The 18,653-nt window shown below is 51.6% G+C and overlaps 1 protein-coding gene across 1 annotated transcript in view; it reads left to right on the plus strand.

Moving 5' to 3' along the window:
• FLT4 (fms related receptor tyrosine kinase 4) overlaps positions 1-18,653 on the plus strand; it is a 57,417-nt gene that overhangs the window by 20,709 nt on the left and 18,055 nt on the right. The window contains exons 2-11 of the mRNA XM_066559955.1: positions 733-829; positions 6,583-6,854; positions 10,468-10,580; positions 11,472-11,634; positions 11,883-12,022; positions 12,723-12,891; positions 13,447-13,564; positions 14,153-14,304; positions 14,960-15,122; positions 16,827-16,965. Coding sequence (XP_066416052.1) covers positions 733-829; positions 6,583-6,854; positions 10,468-10,580; positions 11,472-11,634; positions 11,883-12,022; positions 12,723-12,891; positions 13,447-13,564; positions 14,153-14,304; positions 14,960-15,122; positions 16,827-16,965 — 1,526 coding nt within the window. The remainder of the gene's footprint in view (positions 1-732; positions 830-6,582; positions 6,855-10,467; positions 10,581-11,471; positions 11,635-11,882; positions 12,023-12,722; positions 12,892-13,446; positions 13,565-14,152; positions 14,305-14,959; positions 15,123-16,826; positions 16,966-18,653) is intronic.

Genomic DNA, 18,653 nt, shown 5'->3' on the forward strand with positions numbered 1-18,653 from the left:
TCCATGAGGAGCTCACTTAGGGCACGTGTCTGGCATGCCAGAGATGCAAACACACAAAAAGGGGACTCTCCCTGAAAAAAGCAGGAAGAAGAGCATGATAATGTTTAACTGCCTGTCCCTGCGCCTGGATAATTTCACTCCTGGAATGCCTGTCTGGTGGTACAGGGAAGGGGCTGCTGCAATCCACTAAGGTTGGTCCTACTCAGGTGACTGCACCTGAGAGTGTGCCACAGGAGAAGGGCATTCCATGGATGCCTCTTTGCTCTGGAGACCATCTCATACAAACACATTTGTGGTATCTGGGCATCCCTGATTTGTCCCCCTGATTACAGAAAGCTACGTGTGTATGGAAAAATCTCCTGCCAGACTCCCTCCAATTAGCAGAGGGGATAATTTCAGAGCCATTGTCCAAGCAAGGCCAGTATCATTCATCTGGTGAGGAATGGCTACAGTTGAATTCCTCAATTTCTGATCTTCCATTCTTTTTCTGGCCCTCATCTGTGCTAGGCTGTCTATCAAAGCTCTCACTGGAGTCAGGAGGGCTGCAGGCAAATCTCTTGTGTCCCACTGAGCCAGCATTAACTACCCTGTAGGAGCAGACCCCAAGGAGATGTCGGCTTCAGGAGCCTCTGCCCCTCTCTGGGCTCATGGCACCAGGATCCCTGCTGCCTACAGCACTGGGCCCAGGCTTGGGCATCCCTGCATCATCCCCTGTCTCCTTTCTCTCCACAGATCTGGTGAGCAGCTATTCTATGACCCCTCCTACTCTGAGCATCACCGAGGAGGAGCACGTCATCAACGCCAAGGACACGCTGACCATCACCTGCAGGTAGGCACCAGCAAGTGTGGCCCTGTCTACTCTTACCTGGTGAGGGTTGGAGGACCAGGCAAGGAGAGCCCACCAGGGACACCATGGCTGCAGTACTCCAGCAAATTAGCATGTCTGACTACAAATCTTCCACATCCCCCAAGTGTGAATTCATCTAATTAATTGAAAAAGAAGCAAAAGACATCTCAGAGGATTCAGCGATAACCTCTGCTCTAGTCTTTTGGAGAAGAAGAAAGATAAAGAAACATTTTGTGTGATTTGATAACTTTGCTATAAGCTCTTCGGGGAAACTGATCTTCCTGACTCTCCTTGTCTTTCTCTGACGTTGCTTATTGTCACCTCACTGGGGCCACTGAGATTGAAGTTCTGGTTTCTAAATCTAGTGGGAGATTTGGGGGACACTGAGAAATACCCATGGGAGAAGGCAAGGCTGCAGTTAGTGCTGGCTATGAGAGGCCTCCAGCTTTTTTAGGAAGAAGGCATTTAATGCTTTATATATGTGGGTGAAAAGAAGCCCCAGCCAAGCCAGGTGAATAACTGTGAGAGGAGCTGGAGAATCTCTGGTTGCTTTGGGCACTGTGGTTCTGAGAAGGTGGTGTGTCTGAACTGATTTATCTATGCTGGGACACTTGGCTGTGCATGTTTTCTGGACTCCTGTCTCAGAAAGCAGAAAAAAAACTCTATAAACAAGTGGGAGAATTGCCCAAGGTCAATTTTCCTGGAGTTTCCCTTCAGCTGCTGAAAACAGATCCATGCTTGGGATCTGAATGCTGGGTCCAGTGGGGATCTAAATTCAGTGTGGGCCTCAGATGGGTGTTTCTCAGTGTTATATATAACCACAGAGCAATTACTGCAAACACTTGGCTGGCATTGTGCTCATGTCTTGTCACAAACATATTTAACTTTTCCTGGAACAGATGGCATTGCTTTTCCTTTGTGAATCAGTTCATAACCAAGGGAGAAGGACAGAGGAAAGGTTGTTGATATTAATTACTGAACTGCTTTCACTTGGTCTGGGAATCTGAGTGGTTGTGGGCTTGTTTTCATCTGGTGACTTGAGGAGCCATCATAAGTGCTGAGATGTAGGAAATGTGTGAGTTGGAGATCTGTCCATGACTGTCCTGGGGGGCTGTGGTCAGCCATAGAGCCATTGTGGGAGCATAGAGGAAGAGAAGGGAGTTTGGGGATTCCAGTGCTCTGCCATGGTACTTTTCCCCGCAGAGGGATGTGGAAACTGACACTCTCTGTTAAAACCTTGGAAGAGGTGAGACTCACTGAGGATATTCTGAATTAGTTTAGAATCAGGACAGACCCCTTCTCAACAGGAGTCCAGAAGGGGACACAGAAAGCACTTTCAAGACTGTTGTCTGTAGATTGAGCCAAGTTTAAAGGACATGCAGAAGTTAGAGGTGTGGTAAAAGAAAGTTTCTTCTGCAGCTGTGAAAGACTGAACTGGCCAGCTGAAGAGCCCAGGACCATCTGCAAACAGCACTAAAACCCACATACCCTCTACCCATATTGCTCTTTGGCTGTTCCTTGTCCCTGCATCTTGCTGTCCCAGATGTGCTCCCTGGGGCTGTGCAGTGTCCTTCACACCATCTGCAGATAAGTCTCAGTATCTCCTGCATGGCTCAGAGCATTCCTCTTTTCCTTCTGAGCTCCCAGTCCTGTGTTTGAGGAGAGGACTTTGACTGCAGGACACTTATTCATTTGAATGAAGAGTAAATCTTTCCTGGTCCCTGCATCTCTAATTACACCCAGCTGCTTCTCCAACCTCTTCTCTGGACCATGGCCCACCCTGGGAAGACCTGGCTTGTGTTAATGGGAGCTGAAGGGAAAAACATGCAGACCACCAAGAGAACAGGCAAAGGAGAGGATGGTGGGGCAGGGTAGGGCAGAAACAAACACAAAATCAAATCCAGGATTCAGGGATTTCCTGCTGAGCATCGTGTTGGAGGTGACTTCAGTTTGACCCTGGTCTTCCCTTGAGAGCAATGTCCTCTGGCTGCTCTTCGAGCTGCCCTGGAGCCAGGAGTACAGGCTTGCTTGAAGCAGCGCTTCAACAGAAAGATGAGCTCAAAACCCCCGTGTGAGACTCCCTGGAGACCTTTCAAGCTTCACCCACCGAGCGTGAGAGCCATGCAGCCAACTGTGCTCTCAGGCTCCCTCGCAGCAGCCTGGATCTCAGACACCCCCAGCTCTGCTGCCCTGCTCCCGCTCAACAGCCCACCAAGCCTCATTGGTGACCAGAGCCAGGCCATGGGACAAGCAATGCCTCTGGAGCTGGGCATGCTTAACAGACACACAAAGGCACAACACACACACAAGGAGCCACCAGATGCTGGGGCTCTGCTTTTGCAAATGCCATCACATCCCATCCTGTTCCCTTGTCACCCAGCACAAGGCACCCTTGAAAGGCCCAGACACAGCAGAGGACCAGTGCAGGAGCATTCCCCAAAATAGAGATTGTGCCAAGACTGGCTGAGAGCCCATGGGATGTTTTGATCCAAGCACGTGGCAGAAACAGGGGGAAGGGGCTGATGCCCAAATGTACAGTGCAGCTTTTATTAGCTCCCATTCCTAGAAGGAAGGAAAGAATATTGTGAATCTCTGCATTCATGCCCTCAGCAGCCTGTGTGGGGGGAAAGCAGAGAGCTTGTGCTGTTCCAGCTCATGAGCATTGGAGGAAATCCCACAGGAGCCAGCTGCACAACAGCAGAAACCTCTGGAGGGATCAACTTGGTCCTGTCTGTGCCATCCCATCCCATCCCATCCCATCCCATCCCATCCCATCCCATCCCATCCCATCCCATCCCATCCCATCCTGCAGGGGCTGGGCACACAGGTGGGGAGCAAACCAGGAAAAAGAAGGGCAAGGATGTCCTTTGCTGCCCAGTGACCTGTTCCCAGAGCTGACTCTCAGATGTGCAAACTCATCCGTGGCAGAGAGGAAACATTTGACCCCGGAGCCCTCTTGGCTCCCATGGAGGAAATGAGCACTGTGGCAGGGCTGAAGGAGCCTGAGGGTTATGTGAAGCCCCACAACCACTGCTCCAGAGCAGTGTCCAGGAACACACAACACCTGCTGATCTCTCCTACATGTGTTTGGCTGCTGTGAACATCCTCCATGGTGCTGAGGGGAATTTGGTTTATCCCAGCTAAGCCACAAAGCCACAACCAGCTTTGCCCATCATACCACGCATGGGAGTTTCAAAGAGGATTGAAGAAGAGTGGTGCCAACTCCAACATGTCCCTTGAAGTGCATCTATCCTGAAAAGATTGAGGAAAACAGCTGTGGAGAAGACTACAGTGCATTTTTTTTCCAGCTGGCATCAGCAGGCTCCATTGCCAAGAGGCAAATTACCACCAAGCTGAAAGAAAACAGCTTGGGAATAAATCTTGGAAGGTGGCAGATAGGAGAGAGGGAACTGTCCAAAACTGCTGCTTGGACCCTTCCCCAAATGCAGGGAGTAGATTTAGAAATAAATCCACGTGAGCCTGGCCTGCCCTCATTCCTGCCTTCTTCTGGTCCTCTTAACACACCAGTGACACAAACTTGGACTCATAGTAATGCCCACACCTTCTGTGTCCCCCCAAGCCTAAGGCCATATGAAAGGAAATGAAAGCACATCTGAAAGGAATGCCTGGGTTGAGCTGCCCACGGGCTGGTTGGCATTGGCCCATCCATGTTTATATAAATATGTGTCACTCAGCTACTGCAGGCCTTGATGGTTAATGGAACAAGTGGATCTGATAATGTGTGAAAATCCCAGTGGGTAAACAAACAGAAAGAGGAAACGCTGGAGACTTTCACAACTACCCTCCTGCAAGTGGAGTGCCAAAAATGCCTGGTCTGAAACTCTCAGCTCTGGGCTGAAAGCAGGGACAGCCCCATGGTCTGTGCCAGTGCAGCGGGGCTGTGGACACAGCAGCAACAGCTGTGGCAGAGGCCACCAGGTGTTCCTGGTTTAGTGATCAGTTTCACTATTATTTTCTGTGTGCATGAATAGGATGGGAAAAACTCAAAATTCAGTTCTTATTTTTATTGAAGTGTTCATGAGACTCTGGTACTTGGGAGAAGCTTGCCTCTGCTTCATGAACTCAAGCTGCCAGAGCTGTACTTACAGTTCTGCCTCAGGCACTGACGGCATTTTTAGTGAAAGCAGAAGTTTGAGCTGGGTAAGAGGGGCTGTGTGTCTGTCCCCAGGGGCTTGTCACTGCCTCCAGAGCCCTTGTGCTTGGCAACACGGGGAGAGTGCAGCAGACTCTCTCCAAACTCATCTGCAGCGAGCTGGAAGAGAGCAAAGTCTGCTCTATCCAGGGAAGATAAATCAGCTGTTGAAGACAAACACAATGGGGCAGGTCTTTCCCCCAGGCTTGGACAGAAATCCTGTCCTCGTTGCATCTGAGCCATTGTGCCCTCCAATGGCACCTTATCTCTCTTCCTCCTCGCTGTCCCTTTCTGTCTAGTGATGGTCACAGTCTGCCTGTGCTTAAAAGCATCTGCCCACCACGGAGCTGCCCTGGCAGAGGTGCTGCATGTGCCAACACGTCTATTCCCAACTTGCATAATAGATGAACCCAGTTTCCCCTCATAGAGCTGATGGTGCTGACAAAAGGCCATTTTTACCCCACAGCTGTCCCTTATGATGGCTTGATGGCTTCTTCCCCCCCCCCCCCCCCCCCCGTTTCTTTTTTTTTTCACACGTGCTTAAGTGACTTTCAGCTATTTGGCAAACTTTCAAGTGGGGGTTAGGCCTTCCTCTGAAAGGGGCTCTGATTTCACAGAAGGAAACTTCCAGCGTGGAATAAAAGCTTGTTTTGTTTGTAGTAAACAAGTGCAGTTATAACAAGCTACGGTGGCACGTGTGTGCGCACATGCGAGCTCCGCTCTGGAGATCCTCAGCTATATATAAATACACACGTGCATGGTCTGTCTGGGGCTTTCTGGAGTTCCTGGACTTTTCTGTCTGTCTTTGCTGGTGAGCAGGCTTTGTGGTCATGCCATCAGAGGTGTCTGCAGCCCAGTGTCTCTGCAGAGGTGGGAAGGGGAGGCAGCCCCAGGCCAGCTGTGGTTTTGAGGGGCTGCAGGGTGCAGAGCAAGGGGAACGCCCTCCCACAGCAGCGGGGAAAGGAAACAGCTGGCAGCTGGCCAGAAGGCAGTCAGCTGAGCCTCCTCTTGTTTTCCCCTTGCTGTCTTTTATCCCTGACTCCCTCCTGCTTTTCTCTTTCTCGCTTTCTTTCCAGTCTGCTCTCCTTCCCCCATTCTTCTTCCCACTCCATTCATCACACAATGAGCCCCAGCCAGCAGCTACACTGAGCCAAGGGAAATCATCACATCCATGTGTTTCCCTAATAGCTCTGGACCCTTTTAATAATGAGAGGGAATAGAAAATAAATGGAACCTTTCCCCCAGGGCCCTGTGTGTTTCCCTGTCCTGGCATTCATACCAGTGGGACAGTGCCATGGGACAGAGGGGCCTGCTTGTGAGTGGGCTGATATCTTACAGCTTAGCATGGCCAGAGAGGTGGCCCTGGGGAAGGGGATGAGCCTTTGCTTGCCCAGCACTTAGGGAATCTGGTTGCCATTTCCTTGTGCCTGTTTTTTCCCTTAGAGGATGGCCATTCCTCCAGCCTCAGCCCCAGACTGGTGGCTGGCTGGGTGCAGGTGTGCAGAGAGTCACACAGAGCAATAAAACCACCGCCTTCACCACGCTCAGCCCAAAGCTAATGCTGCTTTTCACCCATGTCTAGAGGCCAGCACCCTTTGGAGTGGTCGTGGCCAGGAGGCAAGGTGGATCCTGCTGGGAAGGAGGAGACTGAGCTGGTGGCCTCAGCAGCCCCCGGCAGCGGCCGGGCAATCCAAGAGGAAGACTGCGAGGGGACCGGCACGAAGCCCTACTGCAAAGTGCTGCTGCTGCCGGAGGCACAGGCGAACCACACAGGTTACTACCGCTGCTACTACAAGTACATTGATGCCAAAATCGAGGGCACCACAGCAGTCAGCACCTACGTGTTTGTGAGAGGTAAGAGCTGCTGGTGCTGTGCACCTGCAGGCTGGGGGCCTCAGGGCAGCCAATGCACGGACATAATACCTGAAAGATTAAACATCTCAGTGTGTCTCTCCCAGGGCAGAGCTTGGCTGCTGCAGCCTGGGGAGGGGGCTGAGGGCTGGTTCCCTGCAAGTGCAGGGGACCAATATCCGTCCATGGCGGCAGCGCCTGGGATTCAATTATGTCCCATCCCGGGGGCATCACTCCAGCCAGGCTGGAATGCAGGAATTCAAGGAGTGAGAGCCTGGCCTCAGAGATGCTCCAGCACTAAAAAAAGCACAGGAGATATCTTCTGGGCAGCTTGGGGCTCCCTGAGGTGCTGGTGGCCAGGGGTGGTAGTGTTTCATAAAGCTGAGACTGAGAGGGAGAGGATGAGTGGTACAAACAGTCCATGTGCATCCTATTCCCAGACCTGCTGCTGGCCTGAGCTGCTCCACAGTGACAGATCCAGATGCTCCTTTCCATACTGTGCAGGGGCTGCCCATGCAGGCAGGGTTATGAGGTGTGTTTTGGCAGAGGAGGAATGTTCACCAGGCTTGGGGCTGGACCCTCAGCTTAGGGAGTGGCTGTGGGGCCAATACTCAGCATCTCTGTGTCCCAGGGGTTCCTCCTCCATTGTCTCCCCCACTGCTCACAGCAGGCTCCAGCAAGATAAATGAACTCTGTCCCCTGGAAACAGTTGGCTGAGCTATTTCTCTTTCCACCCCCATTTATTAGTTGGTGCAGTTGTCATGAGCCAGGCAGGTCATGACATATAAGATGCATTTTTCAGAAGTCCCAGGGCAAAGCCAATTTTGCCTCTGCAGCTATAGAGAGAAAAATGCAGGGGCAAATCAAAAAAGCTGGGCAGCTGTTGGAGAGGAATTGAAGTCTCTTTGAGCAATTGCTTCCTCTTTCTGTGGGCCATGCTGCCCACCCTAAAACAGGACAGAGCCTGCCTGGATTTCAGACATCTGTGAATTGGACAGGGGTGTTCAGACACTCTAGAGGGTTGTATCAGGATGGAGGCAGAGAGCTTCTTAAATACACTGAAAATGAGTACAACTGCACAAGCTTACATGCAGGGAATGCTTTTGCAAGAACTGATTTTCTTTGTGATCCAACAAATGTCACTTTGCCCCCTGATCCACCGTCTCTCACCTCCAGCCTCTCTGCAGCTCAGGAGCTGCTCTTCTGTTTACCAAAGAGTGCACATGGTGCAGGTTAGGGGCAATAAATCCCACACTGTCAGGGCCCATGGGACTCACAGTGTCTGTGGACAGTGTGTGTGCAGCAGATCCTGCCAGCAGCTCGCAGCACTGCTGTGCACATGGCTGCGCAGCACATGTTCATACTCAGTCCAATCAGGCTGTCCCCTCTTACCATTATCAAGCATCTAGAAAACCTCAGAATCTGCCTTTCAAGACAGGGCAGGCTTTCAGGCAAGAGAAGGGACATGTCAGGAAAATGCAGGCATATGGTAAGCACAGCCATTGCAGAACATTCAGATAAAGCCTGTTCCTGCTGAACTGGGCTGCAATGTGAGACTGTCCCTGGAGAGTTTGGAAGGGCTGATGTAAGTGTTGGGGATGTTTGGAGACAGGATGATCAGACCACAGGTTTATCCATCAAGCTCATTTCTCATGTTAAGGGCTTGGTGAAATTGTCAGGAACAGAATATCTGTGCTTGCCTGGAAAAATGGGTTCTTCTGTATTTTACCTGCAATTCAGTGGTCAAATGAACTCTCCATGCATGTGTGTCCTTCCCATGTGTCTGGTTAGGTGTGTTTTTTATTACAACTACAGATAGCTCTGTAGACACAGAATGCCTCATCAGGGTAGGACAGGCTATGTACAGCCCACATCTCATAAAGCTTAGCCTGTATTAATGAAGAAGATGCTAAATTATTCCCATCCGACCCATTAAGGCACTCTTTAAGAAATTTGTGATGTTGTCAGAGAGGGGAGCTAGTGCATGAATCACAAGCTCATTGGCAGCAGGACCAGCCCAGTAAATCAGTTCTTGGCTGCCATCTGAGCTTGAAGGGGACCTCATAGTCTCTCACCTCTGGCAGCTGTGCAGCTCCTCCTTCTCACATGCCCAGGGTTTGGGAGAGGAATGAGGAACATCTTCACACTGAGAAACAAATCTGTGGTTTCAGAAGTCAGCAATCTTCTGGCAGCCAAAAACCCCAGGAAATAAAGATAAGAACTCTCTGGGCAATCCATGTTTTCCTAAGAGGTGACCAACACAGTTTCTTGAGTGTGGGTTGTTTCACCTACTCTGTAGAAAAAGTGCTCCACACACAGGAGAGGCCTTTGCTTCATGACTATCACTGAAGCAGCAGCTTTACAGATCAGAAATGAAAGGTTTGTGCACTTAACAGTGAGAGCACTGGGTTGGATTGGGTTGAGCACAATGTGATGTGAACAACAGAATCCCCAAGTGAGGATCATTTCCAAATTCACCTTTGACTTGTCTCTTTACATGGGTCTCTTTAGGAGTTGGGTATCAGGGGGAAAGAATCTCATGTTGGACAAACTGTTGTCCTCGTGCCACACTCCCTTGAAATCAATGGTTTAGCTGAAACACAGGTAAATAAAACTGGGATCCTTTGGTCTGATTCCAGTGTACCAAAAGCTGTAAAATCTCCCCTAGCAGGACTCTGAGGCAGCCCAGTGTCTCCCAGATGCAGACCCATTACCCCCTTTTAAAGCCCCCTTCACCCAGGGGACAATTTCCATGAATAAAGGCAATCATGACCATGTGCTGGATGGACATTTGCAGAGGAGACATGCTGGCAACACCAGCACTGAGACACTAGGAACCAGTCTCTATTCAGGGAAGCCTGTGAGGCATAAAACCTGTGGAAAAGGGCAGGCAGGAGCTAATAGTACAGAATAAATCATCTGTCACTGAGGCCACCAAGCAGTCTCACAATTCCTTGTGTCTTCCAGTTTTATCCTCATCCCATTTACTCAGCCCGGGTCACTGCTCTGCGCAGAGTTTGGTGTAGCATCCCTGGCCTTGCTAAGTCATTTCATAATGATTATTTCTGGGTGGTTTTGCTCTTCCTGTCAATATTTGTGCTTGCAGCAGTTGGGCGGCAGTGGGGTGGCAGCCCTGGAAAGCTCAGCTCCCGTGTTTATCTGCCGGCCGGGATGGCTGCAGGATGACATCTGCATTCCAGCGCGCCGCGGATCACTTCCTCGCCGGGAAGGTCGCACTGCCAGCCCTGTGCAGGGACACAGCCACCAGCTGGGCAGGCGCCGAGCCCAGGACACGACACACTGCTTTCACAAAGGGTCAGGCTCAGGCAGAGACCTGGAGGGCTCCAGGAAAGGGGAGGTCATTTCCCGCACTGCCCAAATGTCACACAAGTGTCGCTGCGCTGGTGCCGTGTTTGGTGCGGAGGAGCCGGCTGGTTTTGCATTCCCGAGTTCCAGGTGTCTCCTCTGACTGTCACATGTGGCAGAACAGCTCAACACCACTCCCTCTGAAAAGCTTGTGCTGTGTTAAGGAAATTCAGAAAGCCTCCTTTTCTATTGGTGGTTGCCTTTTCCCAGTTTTTTTCTTCTTATTAGTAGTTGTTCTCCTTTTTTACAGATTTTGAACAGCCATTTATCAATAAGCCAGAGACCCTCCTCATCAGCAAGAAGGAGAACACTTGGGTGCCATGTCTCGTGTCCATCCCAGACCTTAACGTCACCCTGACCTCGGTGAGAGCTCGGCTGCTGGGACGCTCTGCACTGAGATGTATTGCATTTGTTCTGCATTTGTAATTGCCTGAGTGGAAGCATGACAGGCACTGCCAGGAAAGGAAAATGCATGGGATACATTTTCCATGGAAAGTACAAGCCACTGGCTTCCTCGTTTTATTTGCTGGTTGTCCAGTTCCCTTGGGCAGATCCCACGGGTTTCCTGCCAACCTTGCTTCTCTTCCCTGGAGCTCTGTGAAACAAAACAAAACTTTGTTTTAAACCAATTTCCCCACAGCATCCCCTGTTTGCCTCATCTCTGTGATCTACACCCCTCTAGGTGGTCGGCATCCCCACAAGGGAGGAGGCTGCAGCCCTGGGGCTCATGACTAAAAACAGCTGTCTTATCAGTTTGCTTTTGCTTTTGCCTTTTTTTCTCCCCCTTTTTTTTTCTTTTTTTTTTTTTTTTTTTTTTACAATGCAAATACATCCTTCCAGGATGAGTGTTACTATTGTACAAAGGCCTCCAGGGACACTCTGGGGGCCAGGGGCCTTTCCCTTGCCCGGGAAGGACACTACCCAAGGTCAGCACTCATCCCGGTGGGGCTGATGTTTGGGACATCAGCATCAGTTTCCTTAGCTATCTCTAGAAATTTCCATTCCTGGAAGTCTCTGGCCCACTCTGCAGACAGGGAGGCTCATGGTGCAGGATGCAGCTCCTCGGGGTAGAGGGGAGGCCACGATTCCTAGATGGCAAACCCTCAGGGGGAGAGGGCAGGAGGCCAGCACAGCATGGGGCTGCATCATTTCTTCCCACAAAAGGGATGTGTTAGCCAGCATAAAGCCTGGGAGGGGTGGAGTGGGAATGTTGTTACCCTCTGATTTCAGTTGGCAAAATGTTGATTTTTCCAGCAAAATTTCTTCATCCACCCTGACGGGAAAAGCACTTTCTGGGACAACAAGAAGGGAATGCAGGTACCCACACACTTGATCAGGGACTTATTGTATGTCCACTGTGAGACTGTAATCAACAAGAAGGTCTTCAAATCCAATTTCTTCATCATCCATATAGCAGGTGAATATTTGGGAAGGTTCAGGGGAGCAGTTTGGGTGGTTCTGAAGTCCACCAGTGTGGCTCATGGGATTGTTATGGTCCTCTCTAGCTACACAGATTCTGCATGGTGCTTATATCTCTTCTACTGTGTATTGGACAGAGATACACCCTGCAGCAGGAGGTCATTCCCAAACCTCCTGTAACTGCACAGTCTGAGTCAAAGAGTTAACTAGATCAGAAATCTCTTTTCATTCCCTCTTCTGCATCAGGGAGTGAGCTGTATGACATCCAGCTGTATCCCAAGAAAGCCATGGAGCTGCTAGTGGGAGAGAAGCTGGTCTTGAACTGCACAGTGTGGGCTGAGTTCAACTCTGGCGTCCGCTTCCACTGGACTTACCCTGGCAAACAGGTACCAGCAAGCCAAGCAGCTCCCTGTGCACTGAACTGTTACCCTCTGAGTCAGCCCCCCGACCCTTCATTGTTCCTCTTCACATCATTGGCAGGGCTCTGCTTCATACTCCTAACAATGCTGTGCCCTGGACATCTGGGTCAGAGTGTTCTCCCATTTTTTTTTTCTCCTGCAGCAGAAGGCAGACAGAATGAAGACCCCTTTTCCTGGCAGAAAGCTCCCTTCTTGCCATGGTGTTACTGCTCTGGGATTCTTGAGAAAAAATTGGCTTCACTTTCACCAGTGCAAATCCAGAGCAAATTTGATTGATTTAAAATGAACTATTCTAATCATAGAGCCCTTGTTACCAAGAGCCTTCAAAGTGGTCCCTTCGCCACTGTGTTTTCTCCCCTCTTGTATCCTCTGGCTTTTTTGAATGGTATGACAGGACAGTCCCTTGAGAACATCACTCAGTTCATGGGGCTCCCAGCCTGGTTCCTGGGCTACAAGAGCTAACTATGCTAAGATCTGAGCCCAGCCTCAGGGAGTCAGTACACAAAACATGTGCCCTTCCACCCCTGAGGATGGCAGTGAGTTGTGCAGAAACCTGTCCAGGTAGAGGCAGGCACTGAGCATCAGGAATCAAAGCTGTGAAGGGCCCATCCACACAGCCTCATCCCATTGCTGTCTTTCATCCCCTTCTCTCTGTCATCTCCCACAGACACAGCGAGCAGTGATCGAGTCCGAGCGCCGGTCCCTGCAGACATACACAGAGCTCTCCAGCATCCTGACCCTCCACAATGTCAGCCAGCAGGACCTGGGGAAGTACACATGCACTGCCACCAATGGTGCCCAGATGCTGGAGGAGAGCACTGATGTCATTGTGCACGGTATGGCACTGCCAGTGCCCTGCAGAGCCACAGCCAGAGCCCAGCTGCAGCAGAGCCAACCCCTCACTGCTTGGGCAGAGTTGCTCCTGAACCTCCCTCCACCCTGCTCTAGTGAAACCCAGCCCTCCTCCAGCCCCTCAGCCCTTCTGTGTCCCAGCACCACGCTGGGAGCAGACTCACATTCAGCAAGGTCCCAAAAGGGAGGGAGAGAGATGCCAACACCAAACTGGCCCAAATGCAGTAGAATGGCAGGACACACTTATCTTGCAGCCCTATGGCAAATGCAGTACCTCTGTGGCATGGCTGGCCTGAGGGGCACCAGCTGTAGGTGCACAAGGCACCATCTGCTTTGGGTGGTTGTTTCTTGGCAGCAGAAATTCACAGATACATTCCCAATGGTTCCCATGAGGGAGACAGGAGTTGCCAGGATCTCAGCTGTGCTGTTATGACACCCCTGTGTCCTTGGTCCTTGCTGTTGGCCCTGTGGAGAGCATCAGAGCTTTGTGACCCCCTGTCTCTTTGAGTTCTCCTCCATGGTCCCTTTTTTCCTTGCAGAGAAGCCCTTCATCACTGTGGAGTGGAGGAAGGGCCCGGTGATAGAAGCCACTGCAGGAGATGAAGCTGTGAAGCTGCCAGTGAAAGTCGTGGCTTACCCCCCACCAGACTTCCAGTGGTAACTCACCTTTCTTAGCTTGAGCCACCTTCTCCTTTCCTCCTTTCCTCTGTCAAATGGGGAAGCCTAGCCTGGCTTCCTCACTAGGTCCCTCTGTCACCAAGATTGTCACAAATGTCACTTTTTTCCACCCATGGGGGCCATTTCTCCCATGTCCTGGCTCTCAGCTGCACAGCCTGGCTTGGCAGCTCTGCACAGCTGGAGGGGCCAAGTGGAGTTGCCGCAGGAGCTGTCCCTCTTGTCCCTCTGCTGTGGCAATCACAGCTGCCCAGAGAAACAAGGTAGTGGGATGGGTTGTGCACCTCATCATGCTGCACTTCCATCAGAGCTGACTGGAGATGGGAGCTTTGCTCCCACTCACTGCTCAGGCAGAGCTACAACACCCCCAAGCCCATACACATCCATAGCACACAGTGTGCAGACCCATAACCTGGGTCCAGGGAAGGCCCAGGGGTCTCTCCAGAGAGGTCCTCAGTGCTAGCAAGGGGCACCTTGGCTGCACTCTTGTGGGGACCAGCAAACTCTTTGCCCAGCTGCCAGTGGGACACTTCCTCCCCATGGCTGCATTTTCTCTCTGCCTCCCTGCAGGTACAAGGATGGAAAGCTAATTCCCAAGCAATCTCAATCTTCAATGCAGATCAAGGATGTGTCGGAGCAGCATGCTGGGACTTACACACTGGTTCTGAGGAACAGGCTGGCAGGGCTGGAGAAGCACATCAGCCTCCAATTAATTGTCAATGGTAAGGGGGCCTGGGCTGGAGCTGGGGGGAGAGTGCTGAGCCCATGGTCCCAGCCTTTGGGCTGCTCCAAGACCAAGTCCCCACTGCTGTCCTAAAGCAGTTGGTACCTACATCACCTCTTCCTCCCCCATGGCACAATTTTGTTCCTGGCTCCCTCACTTTGGGCAGGATATGTCATTGCTCAGGGGCCACTTCCCAATTGCAGTTGGAGATGCTGCTGAGGGTGACCCTGCCTGATGTGGATTTGAGAGCAGGGCAGCTGCTTCACAGATAAAGTCTTGATCTGGAGTAGTTCCTCTGGGTGGGAAGTCCCTATGGAGTTTTCCCACAGCAGAAACTGGTCCCAGTCATGCAGGAAACAGATGCCAGCTAAAAAAGTGCTGGAAGGGCCCTGCTGCCTGTAGATGTGTCTCCAGCAGGCTCTGTGGCCCTGTGCTTTGAGCCCTGTAGCATCCAGACAGTTCCACTCACCAGAGAAAGGAGAAACTATGTCCCTTGAATCTGCTTAAGTATGACCTGCTGTGCCTTGCAGGCCTGAGTTGCCCTGAGAGCCAGAGCTGTAGTGCCCAGGCTGTCCATAAACGGGCCTGTGCCAGGCCTGGGGATGCAGTGCCTGAGCCTGCAGCTGCTCACAATGTCACTCTGATCCTTGCAGTTCCTCCACGCATCCATGAGAAGGAAGCCTCTTCCCCAAGTATCTACTCCAAGAGGAGCCCCCAGGCCCTCACCTGCACTGTCTATGGCATCCCAGCACCAGAGGTGATCCAGTGGCAGTGGAGGCCATGGATGCCCTGTCGGATGTTCTCCCGACGCAGCCTGTAAGTGCCATTTCTTACAACAATTGTGTCTTGTTAGGCCACCCTCGTGGTGTTACGGGCTTCTTGTGACCATGGCTGTGCCCCCAACCGTGCCTCACTTTTGCTCTCCCACCCACAACCCAGCACCTTGTGGGAAGCCAAAGTGGAGACACTTGTTGTCCATGTGGGAGTTTTGCCCAGGCTGGCTGGTCCCAGACACCAACAGCTTGCACAGCATCCTCTGCATCCTCAGTCACCTCCTCATCCTCTGTCAGTGGATGTCCATGGCCCAGCCACACCTCACAGCACCTGCAATGAAACCACTGATCACTATGCTAATGGGGAAGCTGAGGCAGATTGCAGGAGGAATTATCACAGCCCCTTGGTAAGACCCCAGGACAGCAGCTGGGGTTCACACCATTCCTGCCCTGAGGTCCCCGTGGTTTTTCTGTCCTTTCTCTTCTCCTGGGAAGCAAAAGTGCTCATAGGCTGCTTGTGGGGAAGAATTGCTGAATCCTGGGGCAGTGCCAGATCTCTGCCAGCTGCTGGGATGATTTGCCAGCAGGGCAATAGGCAGGCAGGAAGGGTGCAGGCCCACTGCCTGTGCCCTGGAAAGATGAGGCAGCATCCAGCAGGGCTGCAGTGGCATTTTTAATGACAGTCTCACTGGAAGAAGGAAAAGGGATGCTGGGGAGTTGTAGCCAGAGCAGTCAGGGTGGAGGACATCAGGGTGCCTGGAGGAAGCCAGGTCCTGCAGCTCTGTGCAGGCTTTTGCCAAGCCAGGGACACCAGAGTTTTCCATTGCATGCAAGTGCACTGTGGCCCTCTCAGGAAGCAGAGGGGCCCATGAATTATGAGCACTGTCTCCCAAGGCCACCATATTTCTGCCTAGCACAACTCCAGAGGATGCAGGAGGCTTCTTTCTAGCTTCCTGTTGTTTACACAGCTCACCAGTTTATTTGCCCTGCCAAGTGCTCTGCCCTACACTGCCAGCACACACCTTTGCTACAGCTCCTGGGACCTCAGCTCCCCTCTGCTTCCCTGTCACCCAAAGCCTCTCCCTTCTATCCAAACCCACACTTTTGGGCAGACCCTCCCACATTCCACCCCAACCCACATTTCAAAAGCACCCTGCAGGCTGCAGCATCCCAGGTCCCTGACAGATTTGGCCACTTCTCCCCACCCAGCTGTCTCAGCCTGAAAAGGTACCATCATTCTCCTGTGCCACAACAGCAGCACCTCTTCCTGGGGACGTCTCCCTCCTGGCTTTTGTTGAATCAGGGGCAGCGGGAGCACCCTTGGGTGTTGCCCCATCTGCTCTCCAGGCCAGCACCAGCCAGTGACAGCCCTGACTCTCAGTCCCAGCAGGGCTTTAAGGCCTTGGTGCTGAGCAAAATGACATCAAGAGTTGCCCATGGCACACATGAATCAACTTCACCCCTGCCTTTCTCTACCCTTAGCAAGGAAAGATGAAGCCCCAGGCCTGCAGGTGAAGACTTTGCTCGGAACACCTACAATTTTCACACCTACAATTTGTGCTTCACTGGTAGTTGTAAGGCACCCTTATAAAGCACATCAGAATTGTGTAACTGAAAGACCCTAAAATTTGGTGGAGTTATAGGATGGGGCCATCAGTTCTTTGACACAAAGCTGCTTTTGCTGTATTTTTCCCAGCTAACCTTCTCTCTGTCTCTCTCCTCTTTCCCCTTGCTGGATTAGCAACAGCAGGCACCGGGCAGCAAGGCGCCACCAGAGGGACCGGATGCCCGAGTGCAAGGACTGGAAAGATGTGTCACAGCAGGACGCCGTGAACCCCATCGAGAGCATTGACACCTGGGTGGAGTTCGTGGAGGGGCGGAACAAGGTGAGGCTGCATTCCAAACCCATCCTGGGACAGGCAGCTGGAGGTGGCCACGGGACTCCTTTGCAATCAGCCAGGAAAAGTGGCCTGGAAAGGGGCCTGGCAGAGACAGATTTGGGGAGGGCTTCACACCTCTGCTTCCAAAGTAAACCATCAATGGCAGTTCCCAGCCCTGGGGCTCCACAGTACCAGGCAGCCCCAGGGCGAGGGAGCGCTGACATCTTTGAGAAATTACCCTGAGTCCAGAGAGGCCCCCACTGGGGCTGGCTGCACAGGAGGGATTTCATGGGTTGCTACTGAACACAGGGCATCCAGCTAGGGAAGAGGTGGGACAGCTGCTGTGGGGGCTCCCATGGCCTTTTCTGAGCATTTTGCATGAGCTGTTCTATAAAAACCAAGCCCTGCAGAGAATCCTGGTCAAGAGAGCAGGAGTCACAAACTGACCAGGAAATCTCTGGCCTTGGGAAGATGCATGTGTCTGATGGGGCATTTCAACCAGCTGTCCCCATCCTGGTGGGGTGAGGGTGGTTTGGAGAAGCTGACATCCATCTGCTGCAGCTTTGTGATTGGGAGCAATGTGTGCTCCACAAAGCCACTTCTCCATCACAGCATTTCCTCTCTGGAAGGAACATCTCTCCCTCACTGCGGTGTGTGACCTGCTTTCTGCCTGCTTCTCTCTGTGTCCCGGGTAGCCATGAGTGTCAGGTCTGTGCCATGACGAGGTTCCTGTCCCCACTGATGTCAGGCACCAGCCGCTCACAGAGGGATGCAGAACAAACAAATGGGCCCCTGCTTCCGAAAGTCACTTCCTGTTTTCCTACACACCTCTAAAGGCACTTCCCGTCCCCTGGCCTGGCCGGGAGTTCATCACTCTGCCAAAAGGGTGGCAAGGGCAGATGATTCTCCCCCAGAGCAGCTGAAGGGAGGTCAAGGGATTGATGTTCCCCAGAGACGCAAGCAGGGGTGTGGGAGCTCTTGGGTAAGAAGCCCCCACTACAGATGTGACACTTTTATTGGTCCTTTCTGATCTTCCCCTATTTGCCTAATTTTCTTCCTTCTATTCCTCAGCTGTGTCCTTCTCATTCCATCTGTTGGGTTGTAACTGTCCTTAGGTTGTGCATCCCCACAGATGTGCAAGAACTTTGGGAGAAAAGAGCTGTTCCATTCACAGTGGGATGCTACATCCTAAAATCTGCTTTCCCTCTCTCTCCTTGTCCTTTCTGCCTGCCTTCTCTCACCATCCTCCTGGTTTTTATTCCATCTGTAAAGGCCAGAATGAGCCACAGGATATGCAGTGCACAGTCATGCACTGCAGGCAGCAGGATGATGTCAGATCAAGAAACCCCAAGTCAAACATAACACTGCAGATTAGAAGGAAAATCCCCAAGAAACAGGAAAGGCAGCACACAAAAGTGCCAGCAATAGGGTCACTCTGGTTGTATGAATAACCCCAAGAAACGGAAAAGGCAATGGACAAAAGTACCAGTAATAAAGTCACTTCAGCTGTGTTGAGTATGCACTGAATGAATGGCTGTTCCTTCTGGTTAACACAACCTCAATACATTGCCCCTCAGAACGGAAATGTTTCCCAAAGTCTATGGGATTATGGGATGTAAAAGCAAAGAAACTTCCCTGTAGGAGCACGTTAATTTTGCATTTTAAACACCATCTCATTAGAGGGATTTTTTAAC

Source organism: Molothrus aeneus, chromosome 15, assembly GCF_037042795.1.
Source record: "Molothrus aeneus isolate 106 chromosome 15, BPBGC_Maene_1.0, whole genome shotgun sequence".
NCBI classification, from domain to species: domain Eukaryota; kingdom Metazoa; phylum Chordata; class Aves; order Passeriformes; family Icteridae; genus Molothrus; species Molothrus aeneus.